At 40.4% G+C, this 22,129-nt stretch overlaps 1 protein-coding gene across 1 annotated transcript in view; it reads right to left on the bottom strand.

The window, feature by feature from the left end:
- ATMIN7 (HOPM interactor 7) overlaps positions 1–22,129 on the bottom strand; it is a 49,747-nt gene that overhangs the window by 9,953 nt on the left and 17,665 nt on the right. Inside the window, exons 24-31 of the mRNA XM_059605163.2 lie at positions 21,901–22,049; positions 10,846–11,202; positions 9,876–10,042; positions 9,554–9,801; positions 9,194–9,369; positions 4,523–4,639; positions 3,909–4,045; positions 3,493–3,799 (exon numbers count right to left, since the gene is read on the bottom strand). Of these exons, the coding sequence (XP_059461146.2) occupies positions 3,493–3,799; positions 3,909–4,045; positions 4,523–4,639; positions 9,194–9,369; positions 9,554–9,801; positions 9,876–10,042; positions 10,846–11,202; positions 21,901–22,049 (1,658 nt within the window). The remainder of the gene's footprint in view (positions 1–3,492; positions 3,800–3,908; positions 4,046–4,522; positions 4,640–9,193; positions 9,370–9,553; positions 9,802–9,875; positions 10,043–10,845; positions 11,203–21,900; positions 22,050–22,129) is intronic.

Below are 22,129 nucleotides of genomic sequence, written 5' to 3'. Positions count from 1 at the left end.
AAAATCTAAACAAAGTTAAGGGACAGTTGGGGGTTTGGGGAGCAGGGGCGGGGGGACCTACCAATGATATCAAAGAAAGGATTTGACAATCCATGCCAAAAGTAAACAATCAAGCAAAATGGAGAAATACAACGCAAGCTTGGGAGCTCCCTTGTCAGAGAAAATGACTGATTTTTATGGTTATTTAGTCAACCATGAGTAATTTCAGAAGTCCCTATTGTATTCCTAAAAAAATGAGGTGGCTTCAAAAGTTACAATTTGATCAAGATTTAATAGTGATCGATCACAAGCCTAATGGTAATTTTAAGAGCCACATCATTCATGGAGGGATATAAGAGTAAAACAAGAGGGACTTGTAGTATTACTCGTCAACCATGGATGGAAAAAAAAGGATTGTAATAATTATCAAAGCAGGTAGATAGAAAGAAGAGAATAAGCAAAGTAGCCTTTCTGCAAGCATAAGGCTCGTAATAACATGGCAAAAAAACCAAGCAATACATGTTTCCACCAAAATACATTTGGCTGGATCACCAAATGGACTGCTAAATCAATCCATTGACTTGTGACATCAGGATCACGCCATAAAAGACACAGAGGAACCATCTTCCACACCTTAGCGCTACGGGATTGTCGAGGAATATAGAGGACTTAGTTCATTTCTTTTTGTACACGCTTTTCACTTGGACTGCAGGCTGACTTGCTCCCTTAGTGATCAATTTTCCTAATTTTCTTTTTATGTTTTTTTTTTTTTATAAGTAATGAGAATATTATTGAAAAAAGTGCAATGGGGCGCAACCCTAATACAAAAGATATATACAATAGAAGCCTCTATGGAATATACAAAGAGCACATATTCAAGAACTCATCTAAATTCGGGACCACACTACGATGATGAGCCAACACCCACAGGTGTAGCATAGAGATCATATTCTTCCTCATCCCATCCACCAAACACTCATTATCCTCAAACATCTGAGCATTCCTCTCCCACCAAACACACCATGTGAGACATAAAGGAACCATCCTCCAAATGACTTCAGAGATAACCCTACCCCACACCTGATTCCAGCAAGACAACAAGTCAATGAACCGTTGCGGCATGACACACTCAATACCGAACAAAGTAAAAACATAGTTCCATAACCGAGTAGCCACTTCACAATGAATTAGCAAATGATCTATAGACTCCCCATTCTTCTTACATATACAACACCATTCCACTACCACAATTCTCCGCTTTTGCAAATTGTCATGTGTTAGAATTTTACCGAGAGCCGTAGTCCACCCAAAAAATGCCACTCTCAAGGGCACTTTAGAGCACCAAATACTCTTCCATGGAAACCCCCTACAATCTGGATTGGACAAGGCCTTATAGAACGATTTCACCTCAAACGTACCCTTTTTAGAAAAGGACCATCGAATACGGTCCGCATTACCATAAGAAACCTTACAAGAGTACAGCAATTCCAAGAAAGATGAGACCCCATCCAGTTCCCAATCTTGGGTAGAGCGCACAAAAAGGACATTCCACTCAACCCTCCCATTCCTCCAACTAAAATTATCCTCTACCCACGCGTCCTTGTATTGCGCCATACCAAACAAGGAAGGGAAAACATGCTTCAACGGTTGATCATCACACCAAATATCATGCCAAAAGTGAACTTTCGACCCCATCCCCACCTCAAACCGCACACCTTTTACAAAAGTATCCCAACCTCTTCTAATATTCTTCCACAAACCCACACCAAAAGACCCCGACATCTCCTTCGAACACCACCCACCATCCTGATCGTCATACTTGGCTTTTATTATTTTGTACCAAAGCGCCTCACGCTCTGTCGCAAATCTCCATAACCATTTCCCCAAGAGAGCCTGATTAAACTTATGTATATTCCGAATGCCAAGACCACCGGCCCACATGCGACGGCATATTTGGTTCCAATTAACAAGATGCAATTTTTGTTCATCTCCCATTCCTCCCCACAAGAAATCTCTTTGAAGTTTCTCAATCCTTTTGACCACACTCATAGGAACAAGAAACAATGATAAAACATAAGTTGGGAGATTAGACAACGTACTCTTTATAAGAGTTAAGCGACCTCCCTTTGATAGATACAATTTTTTCCAACCTGCCATACGGCGTTCCATTTGTTCAAGTACACCATTCCACATAGATGTATCCTTGTGCTTCGCCCCTAGTGGCAAACCCAAATACTTCGTAGGCAACGCCGGAACACTACACCCAAGAATATTAGCCAAAACCCCAATGTTTTCCACCTCCCCTATAGCAACAAGTTCTGATTTACCAAGATTAACTCTCAGCCCCGAAACTGCCTCAAAGCACTAGAGAATAAGGCGTACGTACCGGATTTGTTCAGGATATGCTTTACAGAAAATCAAAGTATCATCAGCAAATAAAGAATGAGAAACCACTAAATCTGAAAGGGCTCTTTCCCCCATAGAGAAACCTGATAATAAACCTTGCTCTACTGTTGCATTCACCATCCTGCTCAATGCCTCCATAACCAACACAAATAGTAACCAACCAAAAATCTAGACACCTATCAATAACCCAGCTATTGGTATCCCTTTCTGATATTGTCTTATCAAATGTAACATCAATTCCATGTGTACTTGGGTTGCGCCCCTCTGCGCTCTTTAATGCATCATTACTTATTAAAAAAAAAACATTTGGCTGGATCACCAAATGGACTGCTAAATCAATCCACTGACTTGTGACATCAAGATCATGTTATAAAATAATTATTCACCAGTTTATCTAAACAACAAATAAGAAAATATCAAAAAGTGCATTCCTCAAGCATATTTCAACATTGAATGTATAATAGTCCAGTGAGTAGGGCTCTTCTAATGACTCTTTAGTCATGAGTTCGAATCTCCACTAGTGCAGTAATTGCTATTGCAGGTGGAGAAACAACTCCTCTAGATCATGTTGCTTTAAAATATTTAAGTGCCATCTACAACACTAAATAATAAGTGGTGAGGGGGTTGGAGGTACTTTCCAAAGATCATGAGTTCAAGAACTCCTTAAATGTGTTTTTAAAAATTCTACTGCCAGGTCAAGAACCTGGACTGGGTCATGTACCCATGAATGCCGTCAAGTTGGCTGTGAGACAACATGGCTAAAGTACTTTTTAACAATAAAGTTGTCTGATGACTCTAAGCAAACAATAAGCGATGCCAGTTGACTGTTCAACAACCTGAATTGGTCCTGGTTCTAGGATGCTGCGTGTGCAAAGACTACACTGTAGGTTTGTGTTCTCTTACAACAGAACAGAATGACGTAGCACCTTATAGGTGTAAAGAGGCAAAACTGCTATATAAGCAAGGCATGTGATTGTGCAAAATACTTGTAAAACCATATTATGCAAAATTCTTCCCTAAATCAGCAGCTGCAAATTAAGTACTGAGCATTGAAAAATCATCAGAGACAATCCAATAACTTTCGCCATATAAACAAAAAATTAATACCTTAACAATAATTGGAGAACGTAACTCCAACACTCGATGAATATCCATATTAGTAGTTTCCCCAACACTGGCCTGAACATCAGATGCCTCCCTAAGCACCTGTTCACAGAATGATACCAATTTCTCCTCAGCTACTCTTTCAAGCTTCTCTTCTGCATTAGAGTTGTTGGCTGAAGTAGTATCAGTGTCTGGATGAGTATTAGGGTCTCTCTCTTTTCTGGCATCATATCCTGAAGTTGCTTTCTGTAAGATGTCCATATATATGCAAGTTCCCGCTAATTCCTGGCGCAGAAGATTCAAAGGTGGCCTGTCCAAAATTGAAATAACAATGAAAGAAGGTTATCCCGTTTCAATGAATAAGAAAATTTTTAGGCAAAGGAGAAGGAAGATAAATGAATCTAAATTTTGTTGGATACCTTTCATCAGTATTTTGGTGCATACGCATTCTGAGGTTGGTATATGAATTATAAGAAGCAGCAAATTCCAACAAAGATAGCAATATATCCATTACAGCAATCTTTTGTGGTGCTTTCAACTTGCTCCAGTATTTCTTCTGCATTATTTACAGGAAGAAACAGCTTCAGGCACCTTCCACATACTTAAATGATGCAATAGAAAATTACTCTTATAGGGTGAACGGCTGAGTTCTGACATTCCCTCTTCCCCCCAAAAGAAAAAAAAAAAACCATGTGCAGGATTAGGATGGGGTTAATCTAAAATCTCTCCACCTCACTCTCCCATTCTCTTGTGCAGGGTGGAGATGGTGTTCAAACTTTACATTCTCCACCACTAATATTCTCCCCGCCATGTAAATAATTAACAGAAGGAGATGGCAATAGGCCTAGGCTATTTGGAGTATAAGTAAATTTCTCCACATGTGCCAGCCTAGCAGCTGGAAGAATTGCCGAAAACACAAACTCAAAAGTTCATTATCTTAGATTTCAAACAGATATTTAATGATTAAGAAATAATCATGCATTTAAGGTAGTGTATCATGGCAATATGAAATTATCAAGAATCAGAACCAAACCTGGATACTATCGATGGCACCAAGCAACAGTAATTGTGTGATGCACTTGCCCCTAACAGTTCCCAACAGTGGACTTTCTACCTCATCTTTGGCATCAGGTTCCATGGCATCGGGATGCTAGAGTGACATTAGATCAAGAAAAGAAATTAGTGAAAAGAAAATAGGAATGTGAATTCAGCTATATAACCAAAAAGAAAAAAGGGGAAGGTATTATGTATTGATGCTTCCCTCGGTTATCTGTATGTGGAAACCTTTGAAGAAGGATATGAAAATGCAATGGGAACACCTTAGAAAGTTGGTATGACATGGAAGTGCTTTGTAATCAAGAATACCTGCTTGAATGCAAATTTTAGCAAACTGAAGATAAACTTGGTTCTTCAGGGTTAATGTACTGACCCTCGCTAAAACAAACTATTTAAAAGAACATACCCTTGAACCTCTCTCTTCTTCCCTCTTTACAGCCCTAAACCATACCCCTTCTCTTAGATACTTTGAAACCCATAAAACATTAAGTTTTTCAAACCTCTAGCCATTAGATAATGCTTCAAATCTAACCTAAAACCCAACGGTCAGTGCCAGTTAATCAACCAATCAATATTCCTCAAGTACTTTGTAACACTTGTCTTATGTGGTGTATTTGGAATGAAAGGAATGCTAGATGCTTTGAGAACTCCACTAGGACCATAGAGGAATTGACCTATTTCTTCTTCTTTACTTTGTATTCCTGGACAGCCGCTTGGCTTGCTCCTATAGGGATCAGTTTCTCTGATTTTCTCTTTCATTTTTCTCCCTCTTAGGCGCTCTCTTTTATACTTCCCGTGTATGTGGGTTGCGCCTCTCTGCGCTTTTTATATCATTATTACTTATCAAAAAAAAAAAACACTTGTCTTTAAACTTAATTGCTCACACCTAATTCAATCTGCAAGTCACATGGTTCTCTACATTTATTCTTACTAATTAGATGCCCTCATTTAAGTCTGTATGCGATTAATTTCGCATTCTTACTGTCTAGAACCTTCATATAATTAAATGACTATTCCATCTCCATAAACCAATCAAGAAAGCCTTTCATATGTAATTGGTGTTTCCAAGGGTGAGATCTGCTTTTCACTCGAAAATTGGCTTCCTTAACCACACCCCTATGTCTTCTCATGTGTTAAAAAACATCATAAATTCAATCTCTTCATCACTCAAATCTTCAGGATTAAATCCTTTGCGAACCATTGAGGGCCAGAATCATGACCAGAGGTGCTTATATTAGGAACACCTAATTCAATCTGCAAATACTAAACTTTTGATAGGATGAAGCAATGGATTAAGACTTTAAACCGGTGCTGCATCATATTGGAGGATGGAAAAGGCCGCTTTAGAAAAAATAGAACTGCTGATTCAAAATGCAAGGTCATTATGCCTTATTGTGCTAACACTTGTGTTTTACTTCCACATAATAAGATTGGGCTTTTACTACTGAGATTTGTTCTGATAGGAAGTCTATCAAGATGGTGTTCAAGGTTCCAAAGAACAAAATTAAGATTGTACTATTAAGATTGCTTTTGATAGGGTGTCCAAGTAGAGATCAATGTTCTTTGCTCTGTTTGACATCCTGGACTACTTGATTTAAGCAAATAGCTTGTTGTGGTTCACTTGGAGTTTTTAGGTGGTTCCAACCAGTGGAATGTGAGCTTTGTTAGAGCGACACATAATTGAGAGGTGGATATCTTTGCCTCATTTTTCCAAGTGATACACTCAGCTAGCGTGAGAAGAGGAAGTAAAGATAAGCTGTGGTGGGTGACGTGGGTCCTCTCCAAAAAATGGTTGTTTAAGGTCAAATTCTTCTATTGTTCACTGGCTTGTACTGAAAGGTGCTACTTTCCTTGGAAGAGTGTGTGGCGAACTCAAGTTCGTTTGAGGGCGACCTTTTTCGCGTGGTCAACGGCTCTAGGTAAGACCTTTATCATGAATAATCTCAGGCAGCGACATGTCATTGAGATGGACAGATGTTGCATGTGTAAGAGGAATAGGGACTCCATGGACCATCTTCTTCATTGTGAAGTGGCTTATGCCATTTGAATTACTTTTTTCAATCGTTTTGGGTTGTTCTGGGTTATGCCTAGTCGTGCAGTCAAATCTGTATGCCTGTTGGTGGACCTCTGGCAATTCGCAAAGTGCTGTATATATGGACAGTTACTTATGCGTCTTCTCTGTCAATTAATTATAACGATTTCCCTTTTTTTTTTTTTTACTTCTTCTAGTTAGGTGTTTTTTTTGTATACTTTCTGTGTATTTAGGGGCGCCTTACACTTTTAATGATATTAGTCGATTACTTATCAATTTTTTTTTTTTTTTTTTTTTAAAGAACTAGCTTCCCTTCTCAAAAGTTCATTTTGCATTTTCTAGTGTACTTGTGTAGTACTCCTATGTGCTTGTTCTTCTTTCTTTTTTTCCCCCCAAAAAAGAAGCAAAGAGAGAGAGAGAGAGAGAGAGAGAGAGAGATGAGCAAACTACATGCACCATATGCATCAAATTATTAGACATTTAGATATACGAAGTTGAAATCAAACCATATAGAATGTAAGCAACATCAAAGCTGACATAGGCATTAAAGAGAGAGAGAGAGAAGTTATTTCATATATCTACATGGAGCTATCAAAAGCACATAAACAATCATAGATTCACAATATGAATGACAAGCAAACTACATGCACCATATGCATCAAATTATTAGACATTTAGATATACGAAGTTGAAATCAAACCATATAGAATGTAAGCAACATCAAAGCTGACATAGGCATTAAATATGAGGAGATCGATATCGCTAAATTGAAAAGTAAAAAAAGATTTAGTAGCCTTTCAAATATCGTCAAAAGACAACTTTTTCAATGGAAGCAATATAACTTTTCCATGCAGAAAATGGAAGCTATATTGTCAGGAAGCAATATAACTTTTCCATTCAGAAAATACACTTTTGTCCATTGTTTGGTTTGTTGAACGCTCAAAGAGTATGCTAGTTGCTGTAAAATGCTTGTAAGAAAGTTTATTCTCTGGATGTGGTGCCTTACATGGGAGAAGAGTTGAAAAGAATTGAACCTTTGGTGGTCCATCCTATTGCTGTAATGGATGAGTAGGCGCCGCCTGAATCGATATCCTCAGATTGGGTGATTCAGAGAGTGAAAATTTTGTCATGCGGTGGGGTTGTCCTATGAGGGGTTTGAGGAGCAGATGATGGCTTTGTTTACTGCAATTGAAGTAAGTAGGAGCCGGAATGGGTTGGTTAGACTAATGCTATAGATACATCACCTTCGCATCGCCTCCAAAGCCTATGTGGCGTGATCCACCATAGCATTTAGTGCATAAAGATTAGTTTTTGTTGGGGAGACCACGGTACATAGGCTTTGAGGAGATGGTACCACGATAAGGTTTTGACATGATTCATGGTGTAGGGACCAGCCACCGAAGGAATCATTTCAGGAGTTGTTTAGTATTGCTTGCTGTAAGGAGTCGTGGGTAGGGAATCATTTGCAGTTTTCAAATGGGAATATTAAGTGGAATTTATCTTTTATCAGACCTGTGCAGAATTGGGAGGAAGAATGGGTAACTACGTTTTTAAATGTGTTGCACTCTTCAAGTGAGACAAGGCAGTGGGGATAGTATTTCGTGGATACCATCCAAGAGATGGAAGTTTGAAGTAAGATCATTTTATCAAACGATATCCGCTCTGTCTAGTTCATCATTTCCTTGGAAGACAATTTGGAGAGTCAAGGTTCCATCTTGTTAAATCGCAACTTATCCAAAAAGCTTAAGTTGATAGAAAGATATGAATTTAATACTTTAACCTAAGAAAGAGAAAATTTATAGTCGTGAACTGGTGTGTAAAATTTTTTTCATTGAAGGGCTTTTGTCTTGTATACTAGTGTAGTAATGTTGTGTCCCTTTGCGCTTTTAATGAAATGCATTACTTATAAAACAAAAATTGCATACAAGAACTTATCTAGGCTTCCAAAATTAATATATAAACAAAATAAAACAAAAGAACGGCCTCAGCCTCAGCATATGTCTAAAGATCACATTCCTGGACGACCACAATTCATATGTGCCACAAGACAAATAAATTGCTTTATACACCCCAATCTGCTTCCAGCCTGAGTATCGCCAAACAAACATCCAAACTCCAACGAAACTTTAACCAAAAACTGTATACACCAGCCACTTTCTTAGCAGGTAAAGTGAAATAAGTTAAAAGTGGATTTGATTGTCTCACAAGAAGGTTTTTTTTTTTTTTTTTTTTTTTTTTTTTCTTGGGAACAAATTGTACTCCAGGTTAGAAAGTACCCGTGGAAGCATTCAATTAAGGTATCACATTCAATTAAAAGCAATAAAAATACAAATGGGCATAATTAACTAGGTACGCTCCAAACACTTTTCTCATGGAGAGAATTGTGGTATTCTTTGCAAGTTTCAACGCTTGCGGAATTTCTAGATTTCTGTGCGTCATTTTCAGTTTAATGCTTGTATTTGTAGGCTCTTTTGTATACTTACTGTGTACAAGGTTTCGCCCCTTGCGCTTTTTAATACATTGATATTACTTATCAAAAAAGAAAGAATTTATAGGGGTAAACCTAAAGTAGATATCACATAGCCTTTAGGACGTGATTATTTACTGGTGAGATACCTGGACTGGAGAAGATGGTACTGAAGCATCTGAAGCATGGCTTTTAGACTTAGAAGTAAGATTTCTGAGAAAGAGATTATCCATCATATTTCCCATAATCCTTTGGCCTATTGTCTGACTCCGTTGGAGGCCTCCATCAACAGTTTTCAAAGTGCTTCCTGATGGTGATGGAATCCCTTCAAGAATAAACATTCAATGGTAGTGCAAAATTAACCCTTCATTCATAATATGGGATAAAATGGAAAAATTGTTTATTAGATTATTGTTTTCAATCTGTTGGATTGCAGATTGTCAGTTATTTGAATGTTAATCATGAGCATGATATAAACATATATTTCCATGAAATTTCTAATAACTAACCTTCAGATCCATTCACATTAATTTGTGACCCTGATTCTCGATAGTGATCCAGGCGAACTGCTGCATTAAGGTTCCCTGCAGTGCCATCAGGACCAGTATTTGCGGATGGCAACAGATGTACGTTTCCATTATCCCTGACATCAAACGTATTGCCATCCACTTCCTCATTGTCCAAAGACTTTAGGGAAGCACTATCAAAACCTAAAGCATTGAGCAGCTCAAGTGGTTGTGTTGTGTACGAAGCATCTCTAATGATCAAAATAAAAGAAAGATTAGTAATAGAAGGGTTACAAAAGATTTTAAGGAAATACGAGATATGCACCTTATGCTTTTCAACAGCATATCCCAGTCGCTCTCACTGAATTGGTGTCCTCCAACTTCTATAAGATGCACCAGTGCACCCAGAGATATTGAAACCACTGATTGATCTGTCTGTTTGGCGCAATCCAACAGCAAACTCAATAATGGTGGAAGCATAAAACATACCTCCTGTACAAAATAAGGATAATAAAGTTTCCGTCATAAATTTGAAATATAATTAAAAAATTAGATCATTCCACAGCAATTTAAATACCATATGCTCAATACACAAACTACTATACTCAGTAACAGGTCAGATGCCTCAAGTTGAAGAGATCAATAAAATTGTTCAAGTTATTATCCTCCTTAGTCATTTGTTTCACTAAACACTTAACCACAATGTTGTCAACAAGCTCACCAACATCATAAGATATTTATTCATGTGATTGGCAGTATCCAAGTAATAATATATACTCTAAGCTACAGGATCACACCTTCCAAAAAAAATTCAAAATGAGGCAACAAGAAAAACTTCGAAAAGAACTAGAAGTTAGCAGTAACAATACTGTCAAGATTGTCATTACATCCATTGATATGTAAATGAGAGTAAAACATCTCTTCTACACATTCAAGCAATAATCATTGTGTTTGTGTGTGCACCATAACAACATTCAGCACTTGCACACATGTTAGCTTCATGAAGGTCTCTGGCCAAAAGATATATATTTTTGCAGTGCACCGCATGCAATCATGGTGGTAAACTTCCAAATAAATGTTGTACTTATCTTAGAATTATTTTGGAGTAAAATATTTTCACGAAATGTTGGCTCACAACGAAATGTATTCTATGGCACACATTTTCTTGACAACCAACACATCAGTTTTGGCACCCATTCATCCTTTTAAACATTAACATCAGGATCAATGTATCCACTCCTGACCAAATGGCAAACACATGGAGTAACTGTTGAAAAACAATCAATATCAAGTACCTTGTAGAAAGTGTTGAAAAGGTTGCACAGCAATTGAAGTGAGTGAATGCTTGTTTCACGAAGCAACTCATCATCAGAAGAAATTAAGCTTTCCTTTCCAGCATGTCTTACATGATCAAAAATAGGAAACAAGACACGATGGAAGATGCTCTCCCAAAATGATGATGAGAATTTGCTACCTCTCTCATTCAGTAAATCAAACAAAACTTCAAGTGCACAACTCCTGACCTCTGGTCTTGGATCTGATGTCAGATCAGATAATCCAGCCAGCATTGGGAACCAATAATGTTCAGTCACATCAAAAGTTGCATCCACATTACCATCAATGGGTTTCAATGCACCTCCAGGTATGAGGCCCTAAAATTGACAAACATAGAGACACTAAAACAAATGATCACAAAGCAAAGTAACCACTTCTCTGTGGAAGATTAATAAAGAAACTCCAACAAACTATTTGAAGCAAAAGATGAGATCAAATGATTTCTAGAAGACTTGCTCAACATCCAGTGATGCCAAAATGCTCTTGTAGTGAGCCAAGAAAATACAACAGCAACTAGAGATGCTGCTAATATATTACAGAAAACACACAGAGACACATGCACCATACATAGTTCTTGTTATAGAGAAAGGGATAAGTGTCCCGATTCTAGAAGGTAGTTACGTGTCCCTTTTAGGTGTTCCTATGAGGCGAGGTGTCCTAAATCTAGAACATTGTATTCACTCCCATAAATAGTAGTGTATGAATGAAAAGTGCATGAATTTTGGAATCACCATATTTTCTTAAAAAAAGAAAAACAAGAAGTGTATACACTGTTTTTCCGTTATCTTTTTTGTTCTACATCTCCCCGTCTGCAACCGTGGAGGTCAATGGTGGCTGCTGCCATCTACCTCATCAATATGGTGGTCAGTGGCTATGAGTGATGAATGAAAAAATAAAAATTCTGTCCTGTGTTTATGATGGTAGTTGGTGGTTATCTTGTGGTCAGTGTTGTCTGCGGAGTTTCTCAGTCATTTCTGTGGTATGTGGTATCGTCTGTGGTGGTCAGCCACGTTGTAGGGGTCGCCAATGGTTTTGCAGTGGTTGCGGTGGTCAGTGGTTGTGAGTGTGTTGCCTTTGATTGTGTTTTGATTGCCAGCAGTCTGTTCTATTGTGGTTAACAGTAGTGTGAAAGGCGGCAAGCCAATCTTTTGAGGTTGCCGTCAGTGAGGCGAATCTAGGTGGTTTAACCCAGATTATGGGTGTCACCATTGTTGTGGTGGTCCATTCACACCATTGTAGTCATCAATGATATCTATTCGTGTTCTTGTGGTGGCTGTTTGCGTCATTTGGTTGTCGACGACAAATTTTCAACGTAATTGAAAGACAAAAATGGGTGTTTGGTTGAGTACATGTTATCCCTATCTAGGATAAGGATATCCTAGTTTGGTTTAATCCCTTATTCGGTATAACCTTATTCAAGTTTTATTCTTGGGCTGAGTCTAGACCACCCAAATCCAGCCCAGGTTTGAGTCCAACCTAAGTTCAAAGCGTGGTCCATCATAAAGGATACAGATCATGCCAGCCCAATCTAGTCAAGTCAAGTTGGGCACAACCCATAACCCGATTGATTCTTAAAATCAGACCAACCCAAATTCTAATAGGGTCAACTCGATAAAATCATGTTTTGGCCAATGTTGAAGTTTTCCAACAACATTTCAGCCAGCATTGGTGTGATCCAGCGAATTGACCAATGTTGGTGTTCATAGGCCAATTTTGACTGGCGTTGATTTTTACCCGTGACGTTTCAGCCGACGTTAGTGCTTTCTAGCGAATCTCAATCGGTGTTGGTATTTTCCGGCAAGTTTCAACTGAGTTGGTATTTTCCTGCGAGTTTCAGCCAATATTGGTATTTCCTGGCGAGTTTTGACTGGTGTAGGTATTTCCCGACCATTTTTCTGTTTTAGTTGTGTTTAAGCTGATACAAGTAGATTTTGGTTGGTTCAGATGTTTTTGGCCTGCTATGTTGTGTTTTGGGTCGGTCCAGCTTGGTTTTTGGTCGGTTTGATGATATTTCAGCTGGTTCATATAGTCTTTGTCCGGTTTGGTGATATTTCAGCGATCAAGTGTTATTGCGCCCAGTTCTTTTTGACTGATTTAGTGGTTCTACAGCCAGTTTCGTGGTGTTTTGACCCATTCTTCAATTTTCAACCAATTTGATAGTATGCCAGGATGCAGATGAATGTTTACAAAGTCTTTATGTCAATAAGAGTTCATTTGTTACAAGCTGCGCTAGATATATAAGCTCCAACTTTAAAGGGAGTGTTAAGAGGGAGGGACAAAGTGTCCTGATTCTAGAAGGTAATGAGGTGTTCCTATGAAGTGTCCTAAATCTAGAACATTATATTTACTTCTACAAATACTAGTGTATGAATGAGAAGTGTGAATTTTGGAATCTCTATGTTTCCTTAACAGTTATACATGCAAAAATAGAGCTTCACGCCTGTAATAGAATTTAGAACACATCTTTCATATTGATAAAGCATTTTTCATGTCTCACATGCTGCTAGTGGATATATACAGGTATACATTTTACTAACTAGCAATTAGTTTGCTATGAAAGATTCAAAGCAGTTAGAAATTTGTACAACCAAACAGCTTGTTAGCTGTTTGGTTAACGTTATGGCTGTTTCGAGAAGGTGGTTGGTGGAGTCCAAAGCTTTTGAGTTACTGATTAAGAGTGGGGCTTCAGGGGTGAGGATTTTTGAAAGAAGTAATAGGAAACAAAAAACCATCTTTTTGCAGAAGGATGAGTTGGTGTGGTTGGCGCGCATTATAGAGGACTTGGTGGCAGTGGAATCTACTGAGGTTTTTTGGGACCAATCCAGAGCAGGGTATCCATGGATAATTGCACAGAAATGCTCCAACAGACATGGGCGGTTCCTGACGGTAGAAGAATATGATAGTAGGCATAGGAGTGGCTCGATTATTATACCAGAAAGACGTTATGGGCAAGGATGGAAACGTTTCATTTCGGAGGTGCGTCTGGCTAAGTCTTCTCTGTGTGAGTCTAGGGAGGTCAGGGAAGTTAATAAGAATTATGAAGTGGCAGGAAGGAGGAGTTATGCGGAAGTTTTGGGGTTATCGCTACAGCTGGCAGAGGACTGTTTCAATGCTTACGTTGAGCCAATAGCCAGGGTGCCAAGGTGGTTGAAAGAGGCCTCTGCAGAGAAGGATAAGCAAGTCCAGCTTTCTACTGTACAGGAGGGGGGTTCGCACAAGTCCTTAATTCCAGTGACTGTGGGCTGGCAGGAGGTGACAAACATAAGCAAGGAGTGGCCTAGCCCAAGAAGGTTATTAGGGGACGGCCCAAGCATGGTAAGGGCTCTCAACCGGTCAACATGTATTTTAGGAGAAAGGTTACTCGGCCCGTGGAGAAAGGGGAGGTATCGGACATAGGACCGAAGCCGGTTAGTGCGCTGGACTGTTCGATGGGAGGCCCAAATGCTCCGGTAGATGTCGCCGGTAACTTTATAAGGCCTTGTCCATTTCTAATCAAGAGAAGTTTCCTTGGAAGAGCATCTGGCGTACTAAGGCGCCTCAGCGGGTGGCTTTTTTCGGTTGGACTGCGGCCCTAGGCAAAATTTTGACTCATGATACGCTGCGTAAGAGGAACATAGTGGTAGTAGAGTGGTGTTGTATGTGCAAGAAGATCGGAGAGTCAGCCGATCATCTTCTTCTCCACTGTGAGCTTGCAAGGGCTCTTTTGCACATGATTTTTCAGCGGTTTGGGTTTGCATTGGGTCATGCCTTGCCGGGTGAGGGCCTTGTTTGCTAGCTGGTGGTCGGGAGGTCGTTCTCGAAGCGCGGTTGTTTGGAAGATGATCCCTCTGTGTCTTATGTGGTGTATTTGGAATGAACGAAATGCTAGATGTTTTGAAAATTCCACTAGGACCATAGAGGAATTGACTCATTTCTTTTTCTTTACTCTTTACTCTTGGATGGCCGCTTGGCTAGCTCCTTTAGTGATTAGTTTCTCTGATTTTCTTTTTCATTTCTCTCCCTCCTAGGCGCTCTCTGCTTATACTTCCCGTGTATATGGGTTGTGCCCCTTTGCGCTCTTTTATATCATCATTACTTATCAAAAAAAAAAGATGTCGCCGGTAACTGTGTAAGTCCCGATGCTAGGTTGTTGTCCTGCGCCAGGGAGGCCCACGTCGGTTCTGTCGCGCAGATCGTCTCTACATCTCCGGCAGAGGTGCCGACAAAGGAAGTTTCGTCCAGTGAGGGGGCGGCGTGGAAGATTCCGGCAAGGGATGGTGCTCTGGGAGATGTTTCGATGGTGGGCTCCATGATCAAGGGTACGTCGACGATGGAGTTAAGCGATCAAGCACCAGGTTCCCCGGTTAAGGCGCAGGAGCCTCTTCTCAGTCTTGCCGACCAGAGTTCTCCTAAGGGGGGCTCGAGCGTTTCTGCTCCGGGGATTCTGGGTAGGAAGCCTGGTAAGTGGGTGTCACCAATTTTCTCTGGGTCTGCTGCCGGTGACTGTGAAGAGTTCGGGAGGAAAGATTCTTTGGGGAGCAACCCCATTGAACAGGCTCTAGGTGTTTCTGTGTTGGGCATTTTGGGTAACGAGCCAGGGATTTGCACGTCACAGGTTGATAATTTGGGTGGAGTTTCTATAGCAGTGGAGGCTTCTATTTCCCAGGAGTCTTTTGTCCCAGACTCTCTACATGAGAAGCCGTTGGAGGAGCAGGAGAGGGTCTTTATCGTTGAGGCATGCAAGGAAGTTGGCCTATCTTGTGATGGAGAAGAAGGAAAGCTTGAGGAGACCATTGGGGTACTTATGGCTGACAACAAAGGCAATGAATTGGAAAGGGAAGAGTGTACTCCTCCAGTTAAAAAAGGTAAGAGGGAGCTTTTTAATTTGCAGTCTTCTGTTAATTTTTTCGAGTATTCGTCAAGGGACAGGAACAAGGGGAGGGCCAATTGAGTTAAATCATGAAGCTCAAGATTCTTTCATGGAATGTGAGAGGATTGAATGAGAGGGATAAGAGGTTGAGGGTTAGGAATTTGCTTAGAAGTTGGAAGGCAAATGTTGTTTGTTTCCAAGAGACGAAGATGGATTTTATTTCGTATAATTTAGTGAGGAGCATATGAGGTTGCCTGTATGTGGAGTGGTGCTATGTTCCTTCCATTGGGGCTTCGGGGGTATTTTGCTCATGTGGGACAAGAGGGCTGTTGAGAAGGTAGATGTAGTGTTGGGAAGTTATGTGGCAGCTTGCTCTTTCAAGAATGTTGAGGATGGCTTTGTGTGGGCGTTTGCGGGGGTGTATGGTCCTAATAGAGTAAATGCTAGGTGTTTTCTTTAGGAGGAGCTGGCAGGGGTCATGAGCTGCTAGGACGTGCCGTGGTGTATCGGTGGGGATTTCAATGTCCTAGTGAAAGGTTGAGGGGAGCTCATTCGCGGTCGGCAATGAGGGATTTTGGTGAGTTAATCTCGGAGCAAGGTCTCATGGACCTTCCCTTAGTGGGGGGGATTTCTACTTGGTCAAATAATAATTCTTGGTCTAGGCTTGGCCGGTTTCTTGTCTCCCCGGATTGGGAAGCCCGCCACCCGGACTTGCGTCAAAAGAGGATGTATCGGGTTTGCTCCAATCATGCCCCTATTATTTTGGACTGCAATTCTCATTCGGGAGGCAAAAGGCCATTCAAATTTGAGAATATGTAGCTCAAAGTGGAGGGTTTTCTCGATAAAGTGTGCAGCTGGTGGGACTCGTATCATTTTCAGGGTACACCGAGTTTCATTCTTTCTAAAAAGATGCAAGCTCTAAAGTAGGATATTAGGAGATGGAATGCTCAAGATTTTGGCAACGTGGGGGTTTGTATTAAGGCTCGTATGGAAGATCTTAAAGCTCTGGACAGGGTGGAGGAAGAGAGAGGTTTATCCACGAAAGAGATCGAGAGGAAAAGGGTGCTCGCAAGTGAGTTAGAATTCTCCCTCCTTCAAGAAGAAATTAGTTGGAGGCAAAAATCTAGGATTCGTTGGTTGAAAGAGGGTGAGAAGTGTACAAAATTCTTCCGTCGAATTGCTAATGCCAACCGAAGACAGAATTATATTTTTGACAAGTAATAATGCATTAAAGAGCGCAGAGGGACACAACCCAAGTATATAGGGAGTATACAAGAGAGCTACTAAATAGGGGAGAAAGAAGAAAAGAACATAAAGAGAAAATCAGGAAAATTGATCACTAAAAGAGCAAGCCAGCCTGCAGTTCATGTGAAAAGTGTGTACAAAAAGAAATGAACAAGGTCCTCAAGGTTCCTGGACAAGTCCTCGAAGCATCTCGCATTCCTTTCCTTCCAAAAACACCATGGAAGACAAAGGGGAGGAGCCATCTTCCATACCACGGCACTACTGGTTCTACCGCCCACCCACCAACTAGCAAACATCTCCTTGACGCTTCTAGGCATAACCTTACTCATGTTAAAGCGAGAGAAGATAACATCCCACAACTTGCGCGCGACCCCACAATGAAGAAAGAGATGATCCACAGACTCCCCATCCGCCTCACACATACAACATCGATTAATCACAACAATACCTCTCTTCCAAACATTATCCAATGTGAGAGATTTCCTAAGGGCGGCTGACTACGCGAAAAACGCCACTCTCAAAGGAGCCTTAGTGTGCCAACTGCTTTTCCACGGGAAGTGGTTAGGCTCCTTAAAGGCAAGCATCCTATAGGAGGAGCGTACCTCAAACTTCCATTTTTTACTTTTACTCGTAGTATTCATGATTGGGAGGAGATGGCCTTAGCCTTTTTCTTCTCGCTCTTGTATTCGTTATCGATTTGTAGGGAAGGGGAGGACCGGATGTGGTGGATCCCTTCAACCGAAGACAAAATTATATCAAGTCACCTCTTTCTTCTCACGCTTGTATTCGTTATCGATTTGTGGGGAAGGGGAGGACCGGATGTGGTGGATCCCTTTAATTGAAGATAGAATTATATTAAGTCTCTGAACATTCATGGCACTACTACTTCTGATCAAGAGGCTATTAGTAATCACATCACTCGCTTTTATGAGGCGCTCTTCACAGAGACTCTTAGTTGGAGACCGAGGTTGGATAATCTTCATTTCGATGTGTTGGAGGTGGATGAGTCTTCTAGTTTGAAAGTTCCTTTCGAGGAAAGGGAGGTGTGGGAAGTGGTTAAAAAAATGGATAGGGACAAGGCTCCAGGCCCGGATGGTTTTTCTATGGCTTTCTTCCAGAATTGCTGAGAGGTGATCAAAAAGGACATCATGGCTGTTTTTGCGGAGTTCTATGCTCGAGGTAAATTTGAAAAAAGTCTCAATGCTACGTTTATTGCTCTTATTCCGAAGTCGCATGGGTCTTCCGATTTGAAGGACTTCCGCCCTATTAGCCTTGTGTGTTGGGGGGGGGGGGGGGGGGGATTTATAAGATTATTGCGAAGGTTTTAGCCAATAGGAGGGGGAGTCATGAATCGGGTCATTTCTAACCCACAGAACGCTTTCGTCAAAGGTAGACATATTTTGGATTCGGTGCTTATTGCCAATGAATGCCTGGACAGCCGTCTCAGATCTGGGGATCTCGGTCTCTAGTGTAAGTTGGATATGGAGAAGGCTTATGATCACATGAACTGGAAGTTTTTACTCTACTTATTAAAAAGGTGCGGCTTTGATGAGAAATGGTGCTCATGGTTTGAACATTGTATCTCATCGGTGCGGTTTTCGGTGTTGATTAATGGCTCTCCCTCCAGTTTCTTTGAGTGTTCGCGTGGGGTTAGACAAGGTGACCCCCTCTCGCCTTTTTTGTTCATTATGGTCATGGAAGCATTCAGTAGGATGATTAATGCTTCTATTAGTAGGGGTTTCATCAATGGCTTCTATGTGGGTGCCAGAGAGACTGAGCGGGTTACTGTTTCTCATCTTCTTTTTGCTAATGATACGCTGGTCTTTTGTGGGGCAGCTCCTGAACATGTTAGATTTATTAAAGCCCTCATTATTGGTTTCGAGGCGGTCTCAGGGTTAAAAGTTAATTGGGCCAAATCTGTTTTGGTCCCAGTTGGAGGTTCGGTTGAGACGGGCGAGTTGGCTAGTATTTTGGGTTGTGGCACTAGTTCTTTGCCATTGAAGTATCTGGGTCTTCCGCTAGGGGCTTCGTTCAAGCTTTTGGCTATTTGGGATGACATGTTGGAGAAAATTGCTAGAAGGTTGGCCCTTTGGAAGCGCTCATATTTGTCCACGGGGGTGAGACTCACTCTCATCAAGAGCACCTTATCCAATCTTTCCACCTATCTTTTGTCTCTTTTCCCCATCCTAGTTTCCGTGGCGAATCACATTGAGAAGATTAAACGGGATTTTTTATGGTTGGGGGGGGGGGGGGGGGTGGGGGTCAAGGACGAGCCTAAGTTCCATTTGGTCAATTGGCACGAGGTTTATTCTCCGATTGTTGAGGGTGGTCTAGGGATTCGGAGCTTGCGTCTTTTGAATCAAGCTCTCTTGGGGAAATGGTTATGGAGATTTGCAAATGAGGAAGAAGCTTGGTGGAGAAGTATCTTGGTGGCAAAATATGGGGTGTATTGGGGTGGTTGGTGTTCTAAAGTTCCTCGTGGAACGCATGGTGTGGGGTTATGGAAACACATTTGTAGGGGTTGGAGGTTGTTTCGGTGCCATTTCAGATTGGATCCTGGTTCTGGGGAGAAAGTCAAATTTTGGGAGGCTTTATGGTGTGGCGAGATGTCCCTCAAGGATGCCTTTTCGGGCCTTTTTAATATTGCTAGCAACAAGGATGCTTCCATTGCGGATATCCGGGAGTGTGTAAATGGGATGGTTCACTGGAATGTTACTTTTACTCGTAGAATTCATGATTGGGAGGAGATGGTCTTAGCCTCTTTCTTCTCGCTCTTGTATTCGTTATCGATTTGTGGGGAAGGGGAGGACCGGATGTGGTGGATCCCTTCAACAAAAGGGAAGTTTGAGGTACGCTCTTTCTATAGGATGCTTGCCTTTAAAGAGTCTAACCACTTCCCGTGGAAAAGTATTTGGCGCACCAAGGCCCCTTCGAGAGTGGCATTTTTTGCGTGGTTGGCAGCCCTTGGGAAATCTCTCACGTTGGATAATGTTCGGAAGAGAGGTATTGTTGTGATTAATTGATGCTGTATGTGTGAATCGGATGGGGAGTCTGTGGATCATCTCTTTCTTCATAGTGGGGTTGCACACAAGTTGTGGAAAGTTATCTTCTCTCGTTTCAACATGAGTTGGGTTATGCCTAGAAGCATCAAAGAGATGTTTGCTAGTTGGTGGTTGGGCGGTAGAACCCGTAGTGCCGTGGTATGGAAGATGGCTCCCCTTTGTCTTTTATGGTGCCTTTGGAAGGAAAGGAATGTGAGATGCTTCGAGGATTTGTCGAGGAACCTTGAGGACTTTGTTCATTTCTTTTTGTACACGCTTTTCACATGGATTGCAGGCTGGCTTGCTCATTTAGTGATCAATTTTCCTGATTTTCTCTTTATGTTCTCTTCTTTCTTCTCCCCTAGTTAGTCGCTCTCTTGTATACCCCTTATATACTTGAGTTGTGCCCCTCTGCGCTCTTTAATGCATTATGATTTATCAAAAATAATTCATGCTACACAAGCTTTCTTGCATGTTTCACTCTGATTTGACATATGCTTTGGCTTCTCCACATACCCTCCTCACACTACTATTTTCATTTAATAATAAGTAAACAAAATATCATTAAGAGCAGCAAAAGGCGTCACTCAAATACACAGGAAGTATATAAGAAAAACACCTAGCTAGAAATAGATAACAATTGAGAAAATCAAGCAAACTAAGCAAATTAAGATTTAAGGCAGCTCTCTATCTTGCAACCCAAGATACTAGCCAGGCCTTCAACATTATTGACATTGACAATGGGATCAACTTCCATTTAGCTAGATTAATCCTCAAATCTGAAACCATTTCAAAGCATAAGAACAAGCAAAGCAAGTTACGAAGATGATTTGGACTCGCCCTGCAAAAACTCAAAATAGCACTTGCAAACAAAAGGTGGGAAATGTTGAAATCAACATCATTCCTAGATCCCACTGAAAAGCCTGATAAAAGACCTCTGTTCACTATAGCCAAAATCATTTTACTTCTACCCCGTTCACCATATTTTCTGCCACATCTATGCTAATATAACCTTGCTTACTACTTCTATTTTCTATTCCAAAACATAGGCCTTTAACGAGTTTGACTTTCGGAATGAGAATCTCTTATGGAAAAATAGAGTATACTTCACCAAGCTCTATAATGGCATATGAATCATTAAGGATATGTAACAAGCTGTACCGAAGGAAAGAAACTAAATTAAAGTGTGATGATTATATACTTCTGTGATGGCGCCTTCTTGCCTTTTGTTGTTTCTTTGGAGGAAAATGAATGATATAAATTTTGACGATATGTAACAAGCTGTACCTAAGGAAAGAAACAAAATTAAAGTGTGATAATTATATAATTTTGTGATGGCTCCTTCTTGCCTTTTGTGGTTTCTTTGGAGGGAAATGAATGATAGAAGTTTTGAGGCGTGAGAAGATGTTGGAAGAGCTTCCCTGACTTTCTTATTATGTTTTCTTCTTCTTTTTCTTCCTCTTAGTCGCTCTCTTGTATACTCCCTGTGTACTAGGGTTGCGCCACTCTGCGCTCTTTTATACATCTTTTTACTTATCAAAAAAAAAAAGATGTTAGAAGAGCTTAATTTTTTTTTCTCTACTCTTTATCTTTGAACAGCTGCATTTGTATCTCCTTTGATGCTTAGTTTTCATGATTTTTTTTTTTCTCTCATTCTAGCTAGGTGCTTTCTCTTATATACTTCCTATGTACTTGGAGCGCCTTACACTTTTAATGATATTTTGATTACTTATATATATATATATATATATATATATATATAGTTTAGCTGTGCATCTTGACACAAGTAGAACTTCCAATATTCATCTCTATCTATCCAATAGATTTCCCATTAAAAAATTCACGATATGCTCAACAAAACTGCAGACTAATTTACAAACCTCTGCCAGGCGATCCTCACATATACGCAGGAGTGCAATAGCCTTCAAACTTATACGGTGCGAACTTTTATTATTGGCAAACCTGATAAGACAGTTGACGCAGTCCATAAAACAATCTCCAACTACTTGATCAAAGTGTTCCAAGATAACTGCAAATATGCTTGGTGTTAAATATACTGAAGTTTCCAATAAGAAAAATAAAATTAATATATAACAGCAACTACTAATG

The sequence above is a fragment of the Corylus avellana genome, chromosome 9 (genome assembly GCF_965113065.1).
Source record: "Corylus avellana chromosome 9, dhCorAvel1.hap1.2, whole genome shotgun sequence".
In the NCBI taxonomy this organism is placed as follows: Eukaryota; Viridiplantae; Streptophyta; class Magnoliopsida; order Fagales; family Betulaceae; genus Corylus; species Corylus avellana.
This window is presented reverse-complemented; position numbering and strand designations above follow the sequence as displayed.